Below are 22191 nucleotides of genomic sequence, written 5' to 3'. Positions count from 1 at the left end.
CTGGTTTTGAGCGCAGCCATCTTTGCTGCAAGCAGATAACAGATAGTGGATAAGATCAGCTGTCCTCCTTTTTTAAGAATATATATTTGATTGGTTTGCATTCAATAAAAAGAGCTCATTAAGTTAATAATATAAGCATATCTAGGACACGTACGTGACACCTTTCTTTTCTTACCACCAAATGTTTTCAAGCCCTTCTAATACAATGCACTATTAGGAGGTTGTTAAGACAACAACAGCCTCATTCATGAGCCTCCACTTCATTTGGCCAGCTGCATTGTTGGCCTTGCTTCATTCTTGAAACAATGGCTGCCGAACCAGAAACACTTGCTGTATACAGCTGATTGAGAATATGAATTAGATAGTGTGACCATGTGATCCCGCTACGATTTAAGACATAGAGGCAGCTCTGAATGCATGGTGTTATTTCACATTTTAAAAAAACTAGAGAGGAGAGACGGTTTTATGTTTTATTAGCACAGCAGTATCCTCCTAGACTGGATCTTTGTATGACTTATTTTTTTCATGTACTTTTGCATTTGTCTTATAATAAAACTGTAGATTAGAAAAACACAATTTTGATACTGTAGTTGGGGGGATATAGATATGCGAAGCGAAAGATCAGAGTAATCTAAAATAAAAACAGTACTTCTTGTAGAAACTAAACTATTTTAGAAGATGTGTGACTTGCCTTTTAGTCTATTTTCTTTTTTACAATGGACCCAGATAACAAAAATCTTTTGGCTTTGCTTTGGCCCAAATCTGGCTTGTCATTTTGGCAAGGTTATGGGTGGATGTGGATTAGGAAAGCCAAAATCATACCAAAAGGGAGCCAAAATTCACCCAAAACAAATTGTGGACTTCCAAAATATAGCCATAAATGTCCCAGAAGAGCCCCAAATCAGCTGTTCCCACTCGCGCCCAATCTTCTGGCATGCCATAAACATGCCATACCATCCCTATACCTAATACCGCTCTTTGCCCAGTCTTCTGGCTTGCCATAAACATGCCTTAACTCAGCCATATATTGCTGGCGCTTCCTTATCTATTATGGATAACCCTAATCATACCACAGTTAATGCCAAAAGAAAGCCAAAAATGCCAAATGTATGCCACAATACAGCCAAAATATTTGCTATCTGGGGAAGTACTAAAACAGCTGATTTTCAAATGTAAAACAAAGAAATAAATCTGTTTTCCAGGCAAGAGGGTGTCAAATAATTCCGTCACTATATGGAAATAAATGAACATAGTTTCCTCTGTGTGGAACTGTTGAATGCGTTTAAAAAAGTCAATAGTTTGCACTTAAAGACAGTGTTCACAAAGCACAGAGTGACACCCCACGCTATAGGTGAGTGTTTTATACTACCAGCTGCTATGGTATCTGTAAACAGAAGCCACGTGACAAGCGGCGCTGCCTGTCAGGGGCTTTGCAGCAGCGGCAGCAGCGGCACGAATGACGGCTGAGTTAGAGGAAGTTACTGGGGGGCAGCTGTGCTAGTATGTAACCTTACACGAGTTGGATCCAGTGTTGCAGCGAGAGAGAGAGAGAGAGAGGTGAGAGTCTGTTATATATCTGAAAAAAAAATTAAAATTATAATCCGAAATGCACGCGGTGGAGCAGATGCATGTGGGTGTAATCCGCTGACGTCCGCTAAAGCTACAAACAAACTTGGCAGCTAAGGCCTGTGCTAAAGCTAGCCCTGTCCGACACATTTAGCATCGAGCCGTTCAACTAAATATTTTACACACTGTGTGCATGGTGTTTTAGCCCTTTTTTGTGTGTGGCTTGGGTGTTTTTTTGATTTAAATGCGGTTTATGATTGTGAAACTGTGTGTGTGTGTTTACTTCGATGCTAACTTCCTCCATAAGTTACCGTTAGCTCGCGTTCAGGTTGTTGTTAGCCCGTTAGCATGCTAACTAGCGCACACCTCGGTGTTTGCTGCGTTTCCTATAAACATTGAGTCACATTACACGATGTTAAACCAGCACGTCTAAAGAAAAGTCTGTTGACATATTTAAGTAGCGTTTAGTTTGTTTGTTTTTTGGACAGTCCACGGTTCAGCTCTGGCCTGCTGCAGGTTGTGTTGCAACTTAGTTGATTTTAAAAAACGGAAACTTGCAGCTCATTTAACATTAGCTCCCTTTTAAGAGGGTTGACCGTGGGGGTAGTTTTATTGCACGTACACAACATACCTCAAGCTTATTTGTATTTTCTATAAACGGGAATGACCCACGGAAATACAACCCCCCCCCAAAAAAAAACTGAACTAATGCTAGTGACGTTCATTTAACGTAGCAGGACAGCAAACACCATCTGTTCAACATACTCAAACACTTGCTGTGACTTTACTTAGAAGTTGTGTTAAACTACTTTTGGACACATCCTCACCGGGTCCTGGTTAAATGGGTTACAAGTTACTCCTTCTTTACCTACACTGTGTCTTGTGTTGTTTTGATGCAGGAAGGCGGCAGCAGCATTCATGGATATAGTGGACACCTTTAACCATTTAATACCCAGTGACCAGTTGGATGAGTCCCTGATAATAGGTCAGAATCTGGAATGTGAAGCCGGTAATGAGTTTGGGACAGGACTCAGGCTGGAAGATTCACTGAAGAACATGCTCAGTGACAAAGATCCCATGTTTGGATGTGCGAGCTCCCAGTTCAATTTACTGGACAATGAGGACGCTGCTTTTCCGATCGCTGACGCAACAGGTATGTCGGCAGACAAAATGGGGTGGTTAAAAATGTCTTGAACTTTGAATAAAAGCTACAACTGACGTGCTTCACAATAAACGACGTTCACAATTAAATTAAACACTTGGTAGAGGGAGTTTTAAGTGTAGACTAACAGCCTAAGAAGATGAATTATTCATTATAGTTTTGCATTTTATTTTGTCTTTTTATGTAGTTTATAAAAGAAAACACTCACAGGTTTCTTTAGATTTAGATATGCAGGGAACATCCTCGCTGTCTTTAAATGTCAGCGTTGGCACCACTTGTTTTATTTCAGTGTTTGATATCAGAAACACTCAGTGGTTCTTGTTATGAAGGCAGTGGTATCGGTAGTAGTTCAGCATGTTTGTTATTAGTATTTTCCTGTTTTAATTGTAAATGTGTTAGCATCAGCCAAATAGCTGATTTTCACCTGATTGCCATTTATCTTTGACTTTCAGTGTTTAAGATTTTAAATTTTTTTTTAGAAGATTAAAGGGAGATAAAGTTTATGTATTTCTTTTGGCTGTTGCAGTCCTCGCTGATGGCTCAGCATCCACAGGCCTCAGCAATGAACTGACTGTTGCGGAAACCACACAAGTCAAGCGACCTGTCGGCAGGCAAAAGAAACGTAATTTAGAATCCGGTAAGTCTGTGTTCATTTAGCTTCCTGTTCCCACCACAACGCCTTTGGAATTAGAGATGATGTGACACATTTTTTTTGTTTCTTCTCGTTGAAACAGAAGACAGCAGTGGTCCACAACCTGCTAACGCATCTAGAAGCCCCATGGCCCGAGGGCGACCAGGAAGGAAACCAGCACACAGGCTACAGAAGACATTTCTTATTGAGAAAGGAGTTAAAGGCCCCCAGCTGAAGAAAGAATTAACTCTGGGAGGGCGTATTAATGTTAATGATCTCGATGGTGGATTATGGCTGAATCCTACGGTTATATTGAGACGATTGACGGTAACAATTGGAGGATTCAAGATTGAGCTTCTTCCAGGACCCTCTTATGGACAAAGTGTTGAAATCGGCCAGTCTGCAGCCATTGATGATGCTTTATCGTATGGTAGAGACGTTGGGTTTGCTGTGTTGCCAGATGATACTGTCAGTGTACAGAATCTCATGCCTGACAGCGTGACAGAGATGGATGTAACTGAGAAGAGCTCTGCTGATGATTCAGCACTTGGCCCATATGTAAATCCTAATGATGTGCAGACCTCCAACGGGACGTTAATGGAGAGTGGCTGCATGAAAGAGACAAAACTTGACAATCAGAGTGTTTCTGGAAAGCAGGACCCAGTCAGTAAAGGAAAAGATGACGTCAAACTGCCACAAAGTAACGAAAATAACGGAACTGTTGTTAGTAATAAGACTGATGGTAAGGAAAAGCAACAAATTGTGGCCAAAACACTGCTCAAGTCTAAACCGGTACTGACTTCTGACAAGAATAAGGACTTGGTTTCAGGTAAACCAAACAACACGATTAAGGGACAAAAAGTATCCCAAAACATGCCATCCACAATCATCCAAAGAGAAGACCCACACAAAGTGAAATCTCTAAAGGAAAAGAAAGACATTGCACCTTTGAAAAGGCTTGCAGAAAGCACCCAAAGTGAGCATGCTACTAAAATGCAAAAGATACAGGGTACAGGAGATAGCAAAGCTAAGCCAAAATCTCCAAGTACCCCTGCAGTGAAGAAGATCCCACCGTCTGGCAACCGTCTCGATCAGCCGGGGCCAACTAAACATACTGGTACTCATCCGCACAATAGCTCCAAAGTGGAGCCTGCTAATCTGCCGCATGGTCGTCCGGGCCATTCTTTAAAAACGCCAGATGAAGGAGGGCAGGAAAAGGCCAAACTGAAAAAGCCAGAAAAGATCCTTCAAAGACAGAAAAGTAGAAACTCAAGGAGCATCTCTATGGACGAACCGCAGCTGTTTATTCCAGATAACGCTCCTGTTGTAAAGAAGGAAACGTCTGAGGAGCAACCTGCCAACAGCGAGAGCGTATGGGATGGAAACAACTGTTGTGGTCTGTGCAAAAAACACCACAATAACCTGTAAGTGCTGTACAAGTTGAATCAAGGCAGATTGTTGTTTTGTTACTCAGACTTAATTAGGGTGTAGTAGATTTAACATGACAAATGTTTTTTTTTCTTTGTTTGTTACAGAACTCAACGCTGAGTTGTTACTAGTTTTACATTTACTCAGCACAGCATGCAGTGTTTGGATGTTAGGAGTTTAACTTGAACCACAATATTTGCCTCATTTTGAGCAGAAGAGGAATTTGAATATTGGTGTTCCATATTTGCTCTGTGTCGCTTGGTGCTTATGCTCTTAATAACCTTGTTTAGGTTTATGGTGGGCTGCGGCCGCTGTGAAGACTGGTTCCATGGCGACTGCGTCGGTCTGGACCTGTCAAAAGTACGTGAGATGGAGGAGGAGGACCAGATGTACGTGTGCTTGAAGTGCTGCGAGGAGGAAAGCAAAAAGGTGGAGCCTGAGCCCCCGAGCGCAGCCAAACCAGAAGTTCAGACTAAGACTGAGGTACCGGATCATAAGCTGCCTCCCAAACCTCGACCCGGACCCTCCCAGACACTTACATCAGGGGGGGCCAGACCAGTAAGAAAGGTAAGCAGCGTCACCATGAGCTCTTATAATAAAGCTGTTAGACACATTTAAATCTCTCGTGTACAAAAGGATATTTTATTTGTTCCCCCAGCTAATACATCCTCTGATATTAATCATAGCCTGTGTAACCACCACACAAGGGTTTGTTGTCTTTTTTGCTTTTACTTTGCCTTTACAGAAGGCTTGCACACGGGTGTGTGGTTACCATGGTGGCGTGTGGTTAACCTTTCCCTGCACATAAAACTCACCCTGTATTTTTTTTTTAACCTTTGGGGAGGAGGGTTATAATATTTGATGTGGTTTTAACTTGTTTTGATTTTTGTTTCTTAATGTTAATAACATGGTCAAACGTGCTTTTTGCACTTCTCACCTGAAATAGGACCCTGATCGAAGGCAGTCCTCAGATGTAAGAGAAGCAGCTCATAAAACAGGTATATTTCTATTTTTAGAGGCTGTGAATGTAAAAAAAAGTTGTTCTTTATGCCAAACAGTTCAAGGTTGGGTTTATTGTGTCCTTGGTTTTATTTTATCACTATGAGAACCAGACTGAATGAAGACAATCCTAATTCTACACATTTATAACTTTTTTTAGACATAGGGTGACAACATTGAAAAAAATCATTAGACCTTCATGCTGTCAGTTTAGATAAGACTTTACTTCAGATGCTCTTTTATAATGTTATGTATCTATACAACCATACATTTCTGAACGGTGTTAGAATGATACAACTGCCCACATACTGGTATGATATTTGATTGCAATGTGGTGATAAAAATACACATGACAGGGGTGTGTATATTTAAAATGATGAACTGTTTTTTGTCACAACCTCTCCAAAACTCAGACTTGTCCCCCAGCTCACTGATGATATTTTAACAAGTATCAATGACATGGTAGATAGATGATATAACAGAATACTGTTGAGCTGTATTACAAAAGGAGTGTATCTGTATGGTAAAGGTCTATTAAAATATCTTTTGTTGTGCTACTTCTGTTTGCAAGCAAAATGCTCTATTTCAGTGTCATCTTGCTGTTTGTGTACTGTTGTGGTCAGACAGGCGTGCTTAAGTTCATACACAACTACATAACAACTTCAGTTACAAACGTTTTTCATGCCAACCATCTGTGTTTGTCCCGTTTTTGTATCGCAGACTTCCCTCACGCGCTCAGTACACATTGTCATTCTGTCCTCACAGGTGTTCACTTGAAACAAGAGACAAAAAGTAAGACTCAGTCTTCAGTGTCAAAGAAACCTGTGTCTGTGGAGGCAATCAGGCGAAGTGTGCGTGACTCTCTGAAAGAAATCCTCATTCAGAGGTAAGTACTCCACAAGGTAAAAGTAATCAAAAGAATTGTGTAAATACTGAAATTGCATTCAGAGTTCTTTTCAACTGGAAACCTTTTAATTATCCAAGTTCATTAAACATTCTTCTTGCATTTTAGGTTGAAGGAGTCTGACTTGAACATCTCAGTGGAGAGGGCCTCTGAAGTTGCCAAGAAGACGGAGAGAGAGCTTTTCCACTTGTATAAAGACACGGACAACAAATATAAGAACAAATACAGGAGCTTAATGTTCAATCTCAAAGATACTAAAAATAATGTAAGTACAAGTCCAAAGCAGGGCAGGAAAAGCTGAAATGCAGTTCCTTTGTGTTGCATTTGAGTTTTAATGTAATTGTAATTACATTTGCTTTATTTTAAATGTTTGTTTTTTTAGGTCCTCTTTAAGAGGGTTCTCAAAGGGGAAATTTCTCCTAGTAACCTAATTCGAATGAGCCCCGAGGAGCTGGCCTCGAAAGAATTAGCTGCTTGGCGACAAAGGGAGAACCGACATGTAAGTAATGTTCAAGTTCTGTTCAATGCTCTGCTGTTTATGTTTTTTGTAATTTTACCACATAAATGTACCCTGAGAAGACTGAAAAAAGCTGTAAACCCAGCTCACAATAATTCTGATATAAAAGTTAAGCTGAGCAAGTAGTATTAGTATTGACCGCTTTAATAATGTTTTTTTAAAAGAGTGTTTTTTATTTTGGAATGCAAAACCTCCTGTAGTCCACTGAAAAAGTAATTCATGTCTCATTTCACAGACTATTGAGATGATTGAAAAGGAGCAAAGAGAAGCAGAGAGACGACCGATCACTAAGATCACACACAAAGGCGAAATTGAAATTGAGAGCCAAGAACCAGTGAAGGCACCGGAGCCTGTAGAGGTAAGGGACACGTAAAATATTACTTTGTTTAACTGTATATTTACAAGTAAAAGAGTGTCTGTTTTAAATTAATTTTTTCCACTCTTGCCAGCTTGAGCCTCCTCCCAAAGTGACAGAAGTCTCAGCAGAACCTCCAAAAACTCCTAAGAAGACAGAAGAGAGCACAAAGACAGAGAAAGACACTACTAACCAACACAAGTCTCACTTATTTGACTTAAACTGCAAAATCTGCACAGGTAAATCAAATGACAAATCATCTTGGTTATTAAGCTCTGCCTTTTTTGCTACATTTTCTGCTTTAATGTGTTCCTATCCTCAATTGCCAACTTGATGTATTAACTTATTTATTTTTCAATAAGGCCGTATGGCGCCCCCTGTGGAGGAGGCACCAACCAAAGTGGTCAAAGTTGCCACCACAGTGGTCAGAAGGCAGTCCACCAAAGCAGAGGAGACAAAGAGCACAACGCCGCCTGCGATGGAAGACGACCTGCACCTCACTGTTTTAGAGGAGAGCTTCCGAAACGCCAAGTCAGGCTATGAAGGACGGTAAGCAGTTCTCTCTGACACTCTGTGCACTTTGTTGCAACTTTTTTTTTGTGCAGGTTTGTTTCATTGCTCTTGTGTTCGTCCTAGGTTGGATCATACAGCTGGAAGAGATGATGAGACCGCTTTCCTTTCCAACCTGAAGTCACTGTGGGGTGGACTCATTCACATGCACGCTGTCGCAAAGTTTATGACAAAAGCTTTCCCTGTCTCGGGCGTTTTGGACAATTTGACTGAGGTAAAGTGGACACAGCTGAACACATTTAGAGTTTGAATATCTGCTGCAGCAAATAAATAAGAACCGTCAGTAAGGTTTGATCATTGTCTTTCCAATAGGACCTTCCAGACAGCGTTCAAGTTGGCGGACGGATAAGTCCACAGATAGTGTGGGACTACTTGGAGAAGATTCGGGCAACTGGAACAAAAGTGAGTTTTTGGCTACTTTCCTACTTAAAAGGATAATTCAGCCAGCTCAGTCATTAAATACAATCACCCACATATGGTTTATTGTGATGAAGAGTCGCTAGTGCTCTAGACAATTAACAGATTTGTAATGTCATGTGATGCATTTTAGAGCTGCTCCGTTTAAGAGTTCTGGTCAAACCTCTTGTACACTTATCGTAGATTTTACTGACACATGCTTTTTCTTTAATTAAAGGAGGTGTGCCTGATTCGCTTCTCCCCCGAGACGGAGGAAGATGAAATCTCCTATACTCTTCTCTATGCCTACTTCAGCAGTCGTAAGCGTTTTGGGGTGGTGTCCAATAACTTGAAACAAGTGAAGGACATGTATCTCATTCCTTTGGGTGCCACTGAAAAAGTTCCACATCAGCTTGTCCCCTTTGATGGGCCAGGTAACCTGAACACTAATCCTATTTTCTCTAGGATAATTGTTTTCTCTCAGTAAATTACACAAACATTTCTGATCTTTTAAACAAATCTTTTAATTTGACAGGTTTAGAAAACAACCGTGCCAACCTTCTCCTCGGACTTATAATCCGACAGAGACCCAAAAGGGATTTTCTCCCAGTGGACATGAACGAAACTGCAAGAATTATTCCGGAGATCAAGCCCATCATTGTTTCCACAAAAGAAACCAGAGTAACAGAGGAGGATGAGAAGTTTTTCCTCCCTTCCTTGCCTCCAGCACATATTAAAGAGAAGGAGAAGCCACTTAACACTACTGAAGATGTTGAGCAAATTACAGAGGCTTTTGAAGAACCATCTGCATCAGAGGAGACCAACAATCAGGAACCCCAGAAACCACTGCGTTTTCTTCCAGGTGTGTTAGTAGGATGGGGTGGGGAATTGCCACCTCTGCCAGATGTTGGAGCTAAACCTGCAACAGCAGCAGATGACACCCAGAAGACCCAACCAGCTCCACAAACAGAGACATCAACTGGAAACACAAAAAGTCCAACAGCTGCTGCACCACGAGAGCGCTTTGTCATCAAAAAGAAAGAGGCTAAACCTGTTAAAGCTGAACCGGGGCTATCCAGCCCAACCAATACATCTGCTGCTAATAATCCATCATCAAAGGATGTTGTGGTGGTGACCCATGGTGCACCAGTCTCTCTCAAAGATAAGCCTCCAGATGTATCGACTGAAGCGTTCCTGGCAAGCTTGTCAGCAGCTCCAAGTGGGACTGAAACTAGCAGCGCTGCCTCTGCAAACAAAGGCAATGCTGGCCTCTTGTCAGAGACTGAATCTGGAGGGATTCCTTTGTCACAGTCAAAGTCCCAGGCTACTGCAGCTCAAACAAATAGCTCAAAACCTCCTTTAAGTGGAATATTGAAAAAATCTTCAGCCTACTCCAGTGTGAATGAAGACAAAACAACGGTGCTACAAAAGGATAAAGCCAGCCACCCAGCTCCTTTGAGTCCTAAACCTGTTCCTGTGTTGAGCAGCACTAGAAATGATCCAGTTACACTATTTCACCAAGGATTTTTACAGGTTTCTCAGGCCAAGAACAAGGAGGCCAAGGAGGAAACCCAAACAACTACTCAGTCATTCCCTGGTGAAAAGGAAGATCCTGGCCTGTCCCAGGCTGGTGCTACAGTAGCTCAGACAGTGTATCCTCCTCCTGTCCAAGCACCTCAAGCAGCGTGTCACACAGAAGCCTCTGAACTCCAACCTGACTCTGTAATGGCACCAGTTCTCCCAGTATACAACATTGCTGCACCAATTCCATCGCAGCAGCAACAGCCTCAGGTACCTGGCAGCTATGACTACTCAACTGGCCTGCACACCCAGGATCAGAACCACAGCACAACGTGGGTTCAGGACAGCACTTCGCACACTCTCCCTGGACTTCAGTCACAGTTCGCTGAGAGCTACTCCGAAACACCCGGCCGACCTCCGTCCCTGGTCAAAGACACCAAGCGTGTAGAGGAGCGATACAGCGACCCGTGGGAGAGGTCACGGAACACTGAGGACAGAGACCACCAAGGGAGGCACAGCCACCACAGGGACTCCCATCACGGAAAAAAGAGCAGACACCATGACAGAGAGCGGGAGAAAAAGCACGACCGCAGCTATGATGACAAGTACAGGGAGAGGAGTAGGTACCACGGACACTCTGAGGACCGCTACGGTGAGAAGAGGAAAGAGAGGCAGTACAGTGACGACTACAGCAGCCGTCATAAGGACAGACACAGACACAGACGGGACTCTGATTATGAGAATGGACGGAGAAGTTCAAAAGACAGTTACTCATAATTATATTTTGTTTTTTTAAAAGCCCTGCAAGCGAGTGTTCGAGGCTCTAAGAAAGACTGTTAGGTTGGTCACTTGGCTGGTTCAAACCATGTTGGCTTTATTAACTGAGTTTGTTTGTTGTTTTATACAGCAGTCTGCAGCTTATATGCCATTTTCTTCATAGAAGTTCCATTTTATGTTATTGACAGTGCAGCCAAAATATTTCAGTGGGATTGTGAAGAACTTTATAGATATGTTCTATTCACATCAAGAAGTGAATATTGGAACAGTTTTTAACCTTTTATTGTATATATCTCATTGACATTGTGCTGCTGTACTGACTACAAATGATCAGTGAATGTTTTCAGTTTTGTGGTAACATACAAAACAAGTGTGGACCATGGAAGGTGAAAAGATTTTAGTTGGCATGAATGTAACACAGAAAACATTTAAGGACAACAACCTAAGCAGCAGCTTTGCTTTTTTTCCCCAACCTAATTTCTTTTAAATTGCTTAAATATTTTATACACTTACTTTCTATTGGAAAAGTATGTACATTTTGGCTTGTAATATAATTAGAGATTAAGTGTGCCTTTGCACTGTGTGTTTATGTACAGTTCGTAATAAAGCTAATCTTTTTTTATTATTGATTATAAAAGAAAATCTCATTCTTTCTAAATGTATTAAAGGTCAAACCTGAATACTGATATTTAAGTTGTACTTTTATTCTAAAGTTGTTATTTACAAAAAGAGACATGTCCGGCAAGGATACATTTCACATTTGACTTTTAAGACTTAAAATTATGTTTGAAATATTTCATCCAAGTAAAGTTTTGTGAAGTGCAGCTCAGACAATCAGACGAAGTACCCACATCCCAGTAAAACTTCAATGATCCATAAAGAAGTCAGATGAAAATCAAGCTGTACAGTGTTGAAGAAACAAGTGGTGAAATAAAGTTTATTGTGAACTTTCCTTTAAAACACTAAAGCTACCACTGCCAAGTATCACACAAATCTCATGGACAACTTTGTTGTAGGGCATTATAAAACACAATCAAGTTTAAGATCATGTCACAAGGGGAATGTTCAGCTATTGTAGGTGCCAAGAGTTTCACTACTATTCATTGCCGTCATAAACATTAAAACCCTTGCTATCTCTGAGAAACAGCAGCGGCTTGGTGTCTTTAAACAAATAAACGTTTCTGAGATTCCCTTCGAAGGCTTTCGAAAACAGCCCAGAAGTAACAACTGATACATTTCTGTATAACTCAAATCCTCCAAAGTAAAGTTGACCGGCATAGTTTAAGGCCACATAACGCTCAAATGGGTCCATGTCTTCAAAAAGGATTCTCTTATTGTTTAGGAAGACTTGAATAACTGTGCTGTTTAAAGATATGGAAACATTATACCATTTGTTGCAGCATAGTGTGAGATTTCTGAAAGTTATTGGGACGGAAAGTCTTTCTCCGAGGTTGACCGCAATCTTGAGTTGACTGTTCTCAAGTCCGACTGTGAGGTAGTCATCGTCTTCGTGTTCTGCCTTTCCCATCCACATGATCACGCTGTCATTTGTGTTTGTGCTGAAACTGAAGGAAACCTGTGTATATTTAAAATTCCTTGTGTTGTATCTCAGGTCCCAGTATTTAACATATGAGTTTCCCACAAATTTGAAAGTGTCTGTGGCTATTTCCTTGTCACAGTACCTCCCTCCCCATCCTAAGGGACATATGCAGCGGTATGAGGTGACACTAGATGGAGCACATAAGGATCCGTGTTTGCAGATGTTGTTTACACAGCTTACAGACTGGTTACACACAGAACCAGTCCATGATGGCAGGCATACACATATGAATGAGTTGGTTCCTGCTGCCAAGCAGCGACCTCCATTTTGGCACACTTTGTAACCGCAGGCAGTCCCATCCCAGTCCCCTACATTTGCTCCACTTATCGCCCCCGTCTCTGTTAACTCAAACTCTTCACCGTTGACTATGAGTTCTCTTAAACCACCAGTGAATCCCATTGGCTCTCCTTCAGTTGCATCTGTGGAGACGAAGCTCAGAGTGGACACGCCCCCGACAAAGATGTCCGTAGCAACATCAAGGGTGGCCATCCCTTCAGTCCCATTCTCTCTAACCTCCTGGTTATCCAGACTGAGGAAGCCTTGGTGACCAAATCGCCCAGCCTTCACCGTGTGCCAGGTCCGGCCACTCAAGTCCACTCGCTCAACAGACTTCAGGATGTGGATACCGTCCCCCAGGTTGAATCGCAGTTGGACAAACCCAGATGTCAGGGATAGGCACAAAAAGTCTCCTGTAGTAATAAAATAAAACAGCGATTTAGTACAGTGTCATTGTTGACAGTAGTTTTTGTTGTTCTGATGGTTTGGGCAGTAAGGACCACTATGAAAATATACAGTACTGTATACTATATGATTTTTTTGTGTTTTCATCCCGTGTATTTTACAATAAATTAGCAAAAAGAAAAGTAAGAACATTATTTTTTTCTGTCCTTTTTTCCTGTTCTGTGAATCACCTTGAAATGGATTCATCTTGTGACGTCTGTACTTGAGGTTCGTTAAAACACATATTGTTTTCTCCTAATTTTGGTGAACTGAAAATTTAATTTGACTCTTTTTGAGGAGATCTGAGAATATGATTTTTAAAAATACTTCTAAATCAACATGAATCTTAACCTAACATATTGGTACTATGTTTTTAGATGGCTTTTGGCATGACATACTCAAAGAATAATTCAACAATCATATTTCCATTGCATGTATAGAATTATGAAAGTTTCTATCATGTATTATTATTTTATAATGCTGTTGGTACTTGTTATGTGTTGCTATGGTGGCAGGATATCAAAGAGAAAACTCTGGTTCTTACACGTCAACACACACAACTTAATATTTCATTTATTAAAACAAAGCTTGTCTTAAATAGGAAATGAAATGTTCTCACCAGCTCCGGCACTGAGATGCTGTGCAATGTACACGAGGATGCCATCAGGTGATAAAGGCTGGAACTGCAGCTGCAGAACAGTCCTGTGTCTAATACTCGTATGTGGGAATGACATCCATGAAGACTGGTTACCACTGAAGAATGGGTCACTGATGGTCACAGCTGAACAGGCAAAACAAAAGAGCAGTTAAATAAGTGAATAGTGAATGTCTTGTCTTATTAAATAAACAAAAAAACATAATTATACAGTTAAGGTTCAATGATGCAACCTTTCTCGCAGTAGAGTCCCGCAGTCCCCAGGGGGCACTGGCAGGTATATCCATTCGGGAGAGGGATGCAGGTGGAGCCGTGGGCACACAGTGGAGGGGGACTGTGCTCGACATCACACACAGACACGGTCTCAGAACAGAGCGCTCCCTTCCATCTTAATGGGCACTGGCAACTGCAGACGGACACAGTCAGACACTGTGAAAAGCTTGTAAACACTGTCATTTCCTTTCGCTATACTTCCACTGTGTAACTGATTTTCTATAGGCTACTGATGCCAAGTCGCAATACATTTGAGAATATGGACATCATGTAAAGTTGCTGCTTCCATTTAACTGAAATATAACGCCTACATGTATTATTCACAAGTGGAATCCTTATTTTACATAATCAGAAAATGAATCCAAATATTGTTTATTTCCACTTACTACACAGACGAGCCGGAGTCCACACACGTCCCTCCGTTTCTGCACTGAACATGAACACACGGGCTGACACCACACTGACCCACGCTGCGCCCGTAGGCCGGATGTCCCGCAGGCTGTCCCAGTACTTGGAACTTTCCGTCTCTTCTTGTGGAAAACTGTAGATCAAAAATGCACCCTTTGAAAAGAACAAACGCACCGATGTCAGAGGGATCTTGTTCATTTCTTTGATAAGGGATTATCACAGGAAAAGCAACATTCTTTAGTTTGCTTATATAGATCAAAGGTGCGCAGACTAAAATGTGTTAAATCTGAATTGTGTTTCCCACTCAAATGAGGTCAATAGAACTGTGTGCTGCATTTGAAATGCATTTCTTTGATGCTTGTTTATTTTGTTGCCACATGATTTAATATCAAGTACACATACATAAATCCACATGTCTTTGTGTTAACTTGAATTTGATAGTATAAAATCTCTATAGTCTACACAATTCACATCCAGGATGTCTGAGTTTTGAAATCCAAGTTTTTTTTCCCCCCTGTCATCATGCATCTCTCTCATCGTATTTGCTTTTTGCTCTCATAATTCAATTTTATCAAGACAATATTTGCTTTGGCCTGTACCTGCAGAGCACAGGGCCTTCTATAAATATAAGGCCCGAGCACAAGCCTTCGTAGTCATCTGCACATGCAGACTAGCTCCTCTCTGCTGCATTAGTCACTGGCATAAACAGGATGCAGGGGAAATGTCATGCTCACTCATGAATATTCATGGCATGATGCTGTCTACTTGGCAGACTCAAGTGATGGTTGCGGTGCTGCAAACATAGACAGTCGGAAAAGCGTAGCAGATTCATAAGGAAGATTATAAAAGCTGGTTATTTTTGTTCTAGCTGCACACGCTGCCTCTTGTAACAGAACCAAGAAACCTGATGTGCCAAGTCTAGCAATAGGACCTGTCAGAGAAAACTCTGAAATTAAAATGAAAAAAAAAAAACATTTTCTAACAAAACTGTCAAATTTCAGAATAATGTTCTTTGCCACACTCCTGTGGTAACTCTTGGGGTTTCAAAAGGAAATGACCCTCAGGATCTTCTAGCAAGTCTGATAACGAATATCTGCATCAAAGCAGCGTGAACACTCGACAAACACAAACTTCCCCAATTTCTTGCTGCTATTTGATCACCAGCTTAAACTAAGTAACTGATTCTTTCCCCCCAGCAGCCATAGTACCTCCTCTGCCACCTTTCCACAGGGGAGTGTGGATCTGTTGATAACTGGGAGTGAAGTGCATTATCAGTGCGTTCACTGCCAGCCATCATGATTAGGGCTCGAGGAAGGTCACACAGATCTGATTAGACACTCATGAGTTCTCATTACATCCTGAGCAAAAAGGTTATGGTTCCACTAGTGTCGCCTGGCTCAGGTAGTGCCTACCAGTAAGTGTGACTGTGACTGTCTGATACAGCACGATCCATGCTCTACCATAGCTGATTTGATTTTTTAAAGGTTTATTTGGTGAGCAGAAAAATGAATTATATGACCACAAATAAACAAACGCACGAGAACGCTCCAGTCCTTAAAGATAAAAAGCTCTTGTTCACCTCAAATGGATCCGCCATGACATTTTATAATAACAAGCTTCATTGCTGTAGTGCAGAGACTGCTGAATATGGTTATGATGATATTCATAGCTGTTGTCATCATTACAGTTATGGCAATTTTACTCCACAGCTTCGTACATTAGCAGGCACAATGAATGCTCTCCAAAATACATTCCTACATGGGGTCACTTGAGAGAAAGCATAAATGATGTTGACGATGGCAAAGATTATTGGTATGGCACCCTTGTTGAAGTGACTTATCAGCAGTGGAATAGATTTGCACACAACATAAGACTATATAGGCAGTGATTAATGGGTGCAGATACAATCAACTTCAAAGCTCTCTTCTGGCCACAAACACAGTCCAAGGCTGTAAACTCCCTTTTCATTACACACTTTCCCCTCTGCTTACAAAAAGATGGAGATCCTGGGAGAAACTCCAAGCTCCCAGTGCTCTCACTCCAGACAGCAGTGTTGGGTTGTAATAAAGCTGTAGCAGTCTTACCCTGAAAGCCATCACGGAACCTGGAGCCAAGTGGCAGTAGTTCAGGGGTGTACTCATTATATCCACCCACAAAGAGCTGGTTGAAAACATTGAGGCCCACCAGGGGTCCTGGAGATGATCCTGTTCTGTTGCGCTGCCCATCAACCTGAGAAAGACACAGTAAATTGTCAGTACTCAGACTGGAGTCTTGTATCTGTAGGCGTCAGTGTGGGAGCTCCGTTTATTTAAGAATCTTCCAAAGTTGACAAAATGTATTACCTTGGATTGATCACGGAATTATTCCGGCAGTGTCCACCTATTAGCCACAGTAGCTACAGTACTATAGTGCCATGTTTTTACCTCTGAACAGACTAAATTCTTTGAGGCATCGACTCCCCTGGGATCTCGGCCTTGCTGACTCAAAAGCATCTTACTATTCCTGCAGAATTTTCAGCCACACTTAGATGATGTGAACATTCTGTACTGCCTGATCACTGGGCTAGAATGATTTACTGGTACACAGAAACCTGATGTGTTCCAAGAAAACATTCACCTCGATATAACAGTATTTACCAGCCCCTGACAGCGATTAATCTATATTCTGTGCATGTACACAAAGATGTGCCATTTATAGTGAGGTGAGAAAATGAGTGTAAAGAGGGGGTCACTAACTGTTTTGATGAGATGAAATGAGGGAACACATCAGTTCCACACCTTCTGTCAATACTTCCTCATTGGTCTGTTATTTATTCTGATACACCAGGTACTGGAACACTTTTTTTCCAAAAGTGACACTTTTCTTATCATCAAATCACCTTCAGCCATCCCGTTTTCTTTGATCTCCCAAATGTAACAGTGTGAATGTTGATCCTGTGGTTCAGTCGATCACTGACTATGACTGCGATGCCTGATCCAAGGTTGAATTTATGCACAACTCTGCCATTCCGTAGCCCCAAAACAAAGAAGTCATCACCATCGTTGCCTGGAAAACAGAAGTTGACAAAAACTCAAACAGAAAAACATTCCTCTTGCAGTGAAAACACCAACTAAAAACACTACAACAAACATTTAGAATAAACATTTGTTTGCTTAAAGATAGAAGAATTTTTTTTCTATATTCTGACTCTCTGCTTGTTTAATTTTGTGTAACTTGATCGCTGCAGTGAAGTAATTACCTCCACTTCATTCCTTGGTGGTTGGTGGTGATCAAAAGATGCCACTTCATTAAAACCAATTATCATGTGAATTGTTCGCATTTCATCTGTTCTTACATTGTGCCTTTGAATTTGTACTGTTTCCAACAGTGCTGCTCACACTTCTGACGAATCTTTCATTATTCATATTGCTCTCGTTTTGTTTTGCCTACACCTTGATGAATTGTACTCTCAAGAGAAAAGTGCAGGAGATCCACAAGATCTTTTTCATACTTCTTCGTTTGATGAAACATGCTGGTGACAATGACACGCCGGCTACCCGCGACTATATCTGACCCCACAGGAAGGAGATTCTAATTTAAAGTGATGCCTGCTGACAGCATCACACTGCACCTGCACTTCAAAGTCTGTTTAATGCAATTAACACTGATACTTTTGAGATGCTTGGCTCACATGTTCATATTATACTAGCAATTCTAACATGCTCCCTTTGAAAGTCAAGTACAATAACAATTTAACTGGAAATCAACTAATTGCTGGACTGCAGGAGGACTCATTATTGATGTCTCAAAATCTGCCAAGAACGACGATCCTTCGGGAATCCTCTTGATTAGAGGTTCTCAGAGGAGAGTGGGAATCTATTAGAAAGCACATTACCATACACAGCGGGTGAAGCTTCTCCACACGGCAATAGCATGTCTTTTAAAACCCTTAATGAAGTTTGACAACTAAAATCCAACTGAGTAGACGTCGCAAAGTTGTTTTCCTTTTCATTTGACCGTAAGATTTATTTTAAATTGCTGTGTATGGGTGTCTAGATTGGAGCTCACCTTGTCCTTTATGCCCAGCGAACAGCATCAGGTTGTCTTTCACAGCAGATGAATTATTGGCAAGCGTGAACTTCAACTTGAACTCATAGAAGAAACCAAGACTCGGGATGGAGGAATAAGCCACAAAGGAAGTGTAACCAAACTCATCACTTCCACTGAATCTGGCACGTGTTATATTGATGGCTGCAAAACAAACACAGTTAGAAACACATTTATTTCATATTTGTGGTAAAGTGTGACCAGTGTAGCTGTAGGGCTCATTTTGTGTGTGGGGTGATCTTGTTGAGAGAACAGGTCTGATGCATCGTCACCCTCACAGGTTACCAAAAGATGGCACTATTGCTACACATTACATACCGGGGGCTAGTGAAATATTTTCTTTTCTGAGTGCTATTACATGATGACCTGTTTTCAAATACTATCACCTCTTCAGTCCTATTCTGTTTTCATTAGTAGCTGTTTAGGAGGTTCTGGTGAGCAAGCGTCGCTTCATACTCAATGTTCACAAGGGTGGCACAATAATCCAAGTGATTCAATTACAATCTCAAGTTTATTATTCAGAATGCATGGTTGATTCAATAATGCTCTCTCTTGTACTCCCTCTCAGCGTTCCCATCTACTTGATTTACCACAAGGGACTCAATGTAAATTCCCCCTCAGTCATTCAAAATTACATGCTGCCGTGTATTGTTTTGGCTTTTTTTTTTTTCTTGTTCAATACAGCAAGCGAGGATCCGAACACAAAACTGCACTTGAAACACCTTGCATATTCTTCTGCAGCCCCAGGCGATTGCTGAGAGGGGTTCAGAGCTCCCCTTTGTGACTGCCCTCAGCTCTGTTTGGCAGCTAAATTATTAATAAAGCTGGAAATGATTCTGTTTTCATCTGCAGTCTGCAAGAGCTTTATTTGCCTATTGTCTCATTGAATAGCCTGTGTGTTATAGATATAGTCTTTTTTTAAGCTTTGTGCGTGTGTGCTCAAAAATAAATAAATTACTTACAGATACAAACTGATATTGGCACACACATATACCAGGAATTAATATAATAGGAAGTTATACTATTACAAATGTAATATCAAACTATTCTGAGAGTCAGTAATTGTTTTATATTTGATCTTGTAATTATATATATATTTTTAATCAGAGTTTGTTATCAAAACTGATTTATTCATAAACGTGTTCTCAGTGTCTATTAACGCCTGTGTCATAGTACTTTTGAAAAGAATAGTTTTCCAGATCCAAAACGTGTGCATACTAACTGTATGATCGAATAAAAGCTTTACTTACTAACCTTGTGAGGTTATATTGTTATTGCTGAGACCGTCCCAGAAGTGTTAAAGTTTCATTATACTGTAAATGTTTGTTACCCTGTGTCGGTATATGAGACAAGAATGCACAGGGAGTTAAATCAACACCTCTTGTATATAGCATCCACAAAACTTAGAAGTTATAAACTTAACATCATCTGATTTTGCATGTGGTCCTGATTCTAACTTAATCCCCTGAAATTTCTGAAATATAACTCCCCGTCTACGTCTCATTCAGTGCACACTAAAAGGCTTAGAACTATCCTGCAGGCAGGTTTAAATTCATACAGTAACTAGGCCTGTGAAAAGGTTGGCTTTACTATCAGTTACCTTTGGGTGCGCTTAACAGAGTTCATTCGGAATCACAAAGGTCCATAATAACTCCTGTGATGTCGGAGCTGATAGGATTGTAGAAGTGAATAACTGCGTAAATCTTCTATTACTTATTGTACTCATTCAACCATCGTGCAGACAGCCACTCATTCTCAGGCATGTGGCATTATATTTGATATGTAAATGCTAAATCAACACAAATCATTGAGGTTACAGTTGTGTGTTCCTAAGCACAGTTTCTGTCGGCTAACTCATCATCGTATAACACTCTTAACTAGTGGTTACAGAACATATTATTACCACAGAAGCTTATGGCCTGCCTCTGTGAAACGCATCCATCTATGGATTATAACGCCACACTCTGTCAAATAACATTACACAGCATTTCCACTTTGCTGGGTATTTGTGTAATATGGTGCAAACTAGCAGGAGTGGCAGGAGAAAGACTAAATGACATGCGGCACCAGATTGTGAAATACATTCTGACAAAAACTGCATGCGCACAGTGTGCATCTTAGCTGCCACAGCTGGGAAAACGGCACACTTGTCCTGAGTTGGAGATACTGCATACAGTATACAATTATATTCTTTTCAATCTCAGAACAATGCAAGGTTAACAGAAACTTCACTAAATCAATACTAAACTGAAGTGCTGATGCAGAATAATGCTGCACGGTGTTCAGCCACCAACATTAAAGCATTGAAAATGGATTGTATAAAATGTATCTATGAAAATATGATGTACTGAAAAAAAGATTTCATTACATAACTGCATGTCTGCACTTGGCTTTTTGTTTGTTTGCTTATCGTGAGGCTATGTTAATGCCAGTGTCATTTTTCTTGCTACACGTTTTTCTTGCTTCGTGCATTCAGACCTCACTTAACACACGCTCACTAAACACTGACAAAATCAAAACAATCAAAATGATAATCATAGCTAGAATTTGTAAACGGTGCTCATGGTCTTGATTTGAAAAACAAGAGGTTGTAGTACTGTGTATTTCACATGCACTGTATTGTCTTCACTCTTGTTTTCTTTCTGTCTATTAATTCTACACATGAATCTTTAACAGGACGTATAGGACACTTGTGTACAAAGGTAGATCGTTAATAATTCTGAGTGAAGTCATCTTAAACATCCATTAATATTTCATTTACTCAACTCTTGAGGCATTCCAGCATCAGTAGCACTTCCTAGTCTTCCCTTTCCTCTGTTTCCTGCTTGTTCATAAACCAACCTTATGAATTAAAGTGCACATGAAAACTAAGAAGTAAAAATATTATATCTAGAAAAAAAAGAAAACATTTTGCTCTTTCATCTTTCCAGCTAGACAAACTGTAGCTCTCTCCATGCCATCACTGACAGTATTTTGCTTCAAGCACCAAGTATAAAAAAGAGGAGCAGGGGACCAGGAGTGATCAGTTTTGACTCTGATCTTATCTGATGTTATCAGGATTAAAATTAAAATGTCAGCCATATACTTAGTCTGACACTGGAAGGTTAGATTATTTCTTTTGGCATGTGGGTGCTGAGAGTCTGTCAGGTGCTGTGACATGGATGAGGGACTTATATACCAAGCACCCTGCTGCTCCTGCAGTCGGTTTAGTCAAGCGAAGCCCTTTGTTTGTGAGAAGCACAATCTGTGAAGTCTCTCTCTTATGACGATACTGTTTGGAACTATGGAATAAACCAGTATATAACAAATGCACTTTGTCTATACATTCTCTATACATCTGAATTTGCAATTTTGAGTAAGCAAGACATCTAAGCATTACAGTGCCAACATGCTTATGTTTTAGCCAAGCGGCAACCTCTGGTGCTGGGAAATGAAGGAAATGTTAAAAACTGTAATTCCTTGAGCAACCGCTTGAGGCAGGCTACAAAAGTGAGTCAATACATCCTACATGGTACAATACATCCAATTTTCAGCTTCAAAACAGCGCTTTGGTGATGTCACTCAGGCTCTGTCCATTCTTTATACTGTCATTGGCTTTAGCATGTTTGCTTACCATTGTCACT

The 22191-nt window shown here is 40.8% G+C and overlaps 2 protein-coding genes across 4 annotated transcripts in view; one reads left to right on the top strand and one right to left on the bottom strand.

The window, feature by feature from the left end:
• The first annotated feature begins 1380 nt into the window (after positions 1 to 1380).
• On the top strand, positions 1381 to 11506 carry phf3 (PHD finger protein 3). 3 transcript variants are annotated; one of them, XM_027277574.1, is made up of 16 exons: positions 1381 to 1553; positions 2464 to 2719; positions 3255 to 3365; positions 3463 to 4783; positions 5078 to 5354; positions 5734 to 5785; positions 6552 to 6672; positions 6799 to 6955; positions 7073 to 7189; positions 7443 to 7565; positions 7657 to 7801; positions 7925 to 8111; positions 8199 to 8346; positions 8445 to 8534; positions 8767 to 8962; positions 9064 to 11506. In XM_027277574.1, exons 2-16 carry the CDS (start codon positions 2485 to 2487, stop codon positions 10824 to 10826), a joined length of 5043 nt encoding a protein of 1680 aa, XP_027133375.1. In that variant the 5' UTR covers positions 1381 to 1553; positions 2464 to 2484; the 3' UTR covers positions 10827 to 11506. The 3 variants fall into 3 exon arrangements, with proteins under 3 accessions (XP_027133375.1, XP_027133376.1, XP_027133373.1); XM_027277575.1 differs by having other exon boundaries at positions 1381 to 1557; positions 2466 to 2719; positions 5078 to 5345; XM_027277572.1 differs by having other exon boundaries at positions 1381 to 1557; positions 2466 to 2719.
• Positions 11507 to 11567: 61 nt separating this feature from the next.
• Positions 11568 to 22191, bottom strand: part of LOC104940198 (eyes shut homolog) — a 69455-nt gene continuing 58831 nt past the window's right edge. Inside the window, exons 17-23 of the mRNA XM_027277576.1 lie at positions 18530 to 18712; positions 17361 to 17527; positions 16567 to 16711; positions 14461 to 14635; positions 14035 to 14207; positions 13766 to 13927; positions 11568 to 13115 (exon numbers count right to left, since the gene is read on the bottom strand). Of these exons, the coding sequence (XP_027133377.1) occupies positions 11923 to 13115; positions 13766 to 13927; positions 14035 to 14207; positions 14461 to 14635; positions 16567 to 16711; positions 17361 to 17527; positions 18530 to 18712 (2198 nt within the window). The 3' untranslated portion in view covers positions 11568 to 11922. The remainder of the gene's footprint in view (positions 13116 to 13765; positions 13928 to 14034; positions 14208 to 14460; positions 14636 to 16566; positions 16712 to 17360; positions 17528 to 18529; positions 18713 to 22191) is intronic.

Source organism: Larimichthys crocea, chromosome III, assembly GCF_000972845.2.
Source record: "Larimichthys crocea isolate SSNF chromosome III, L_crocea_2.0, whole genome shotgun sequence".
NCBI lineage: Eukaryota > Metazoa > Chordata > Actinopteri > Sciaenidae > Larimichthys > Larimichthys crocea.
The sequence above is the reverse complement of the archived record's forward strand: the minus strand, read 5'-3'. Positions and strand labels throughout refer to the sequence as shown.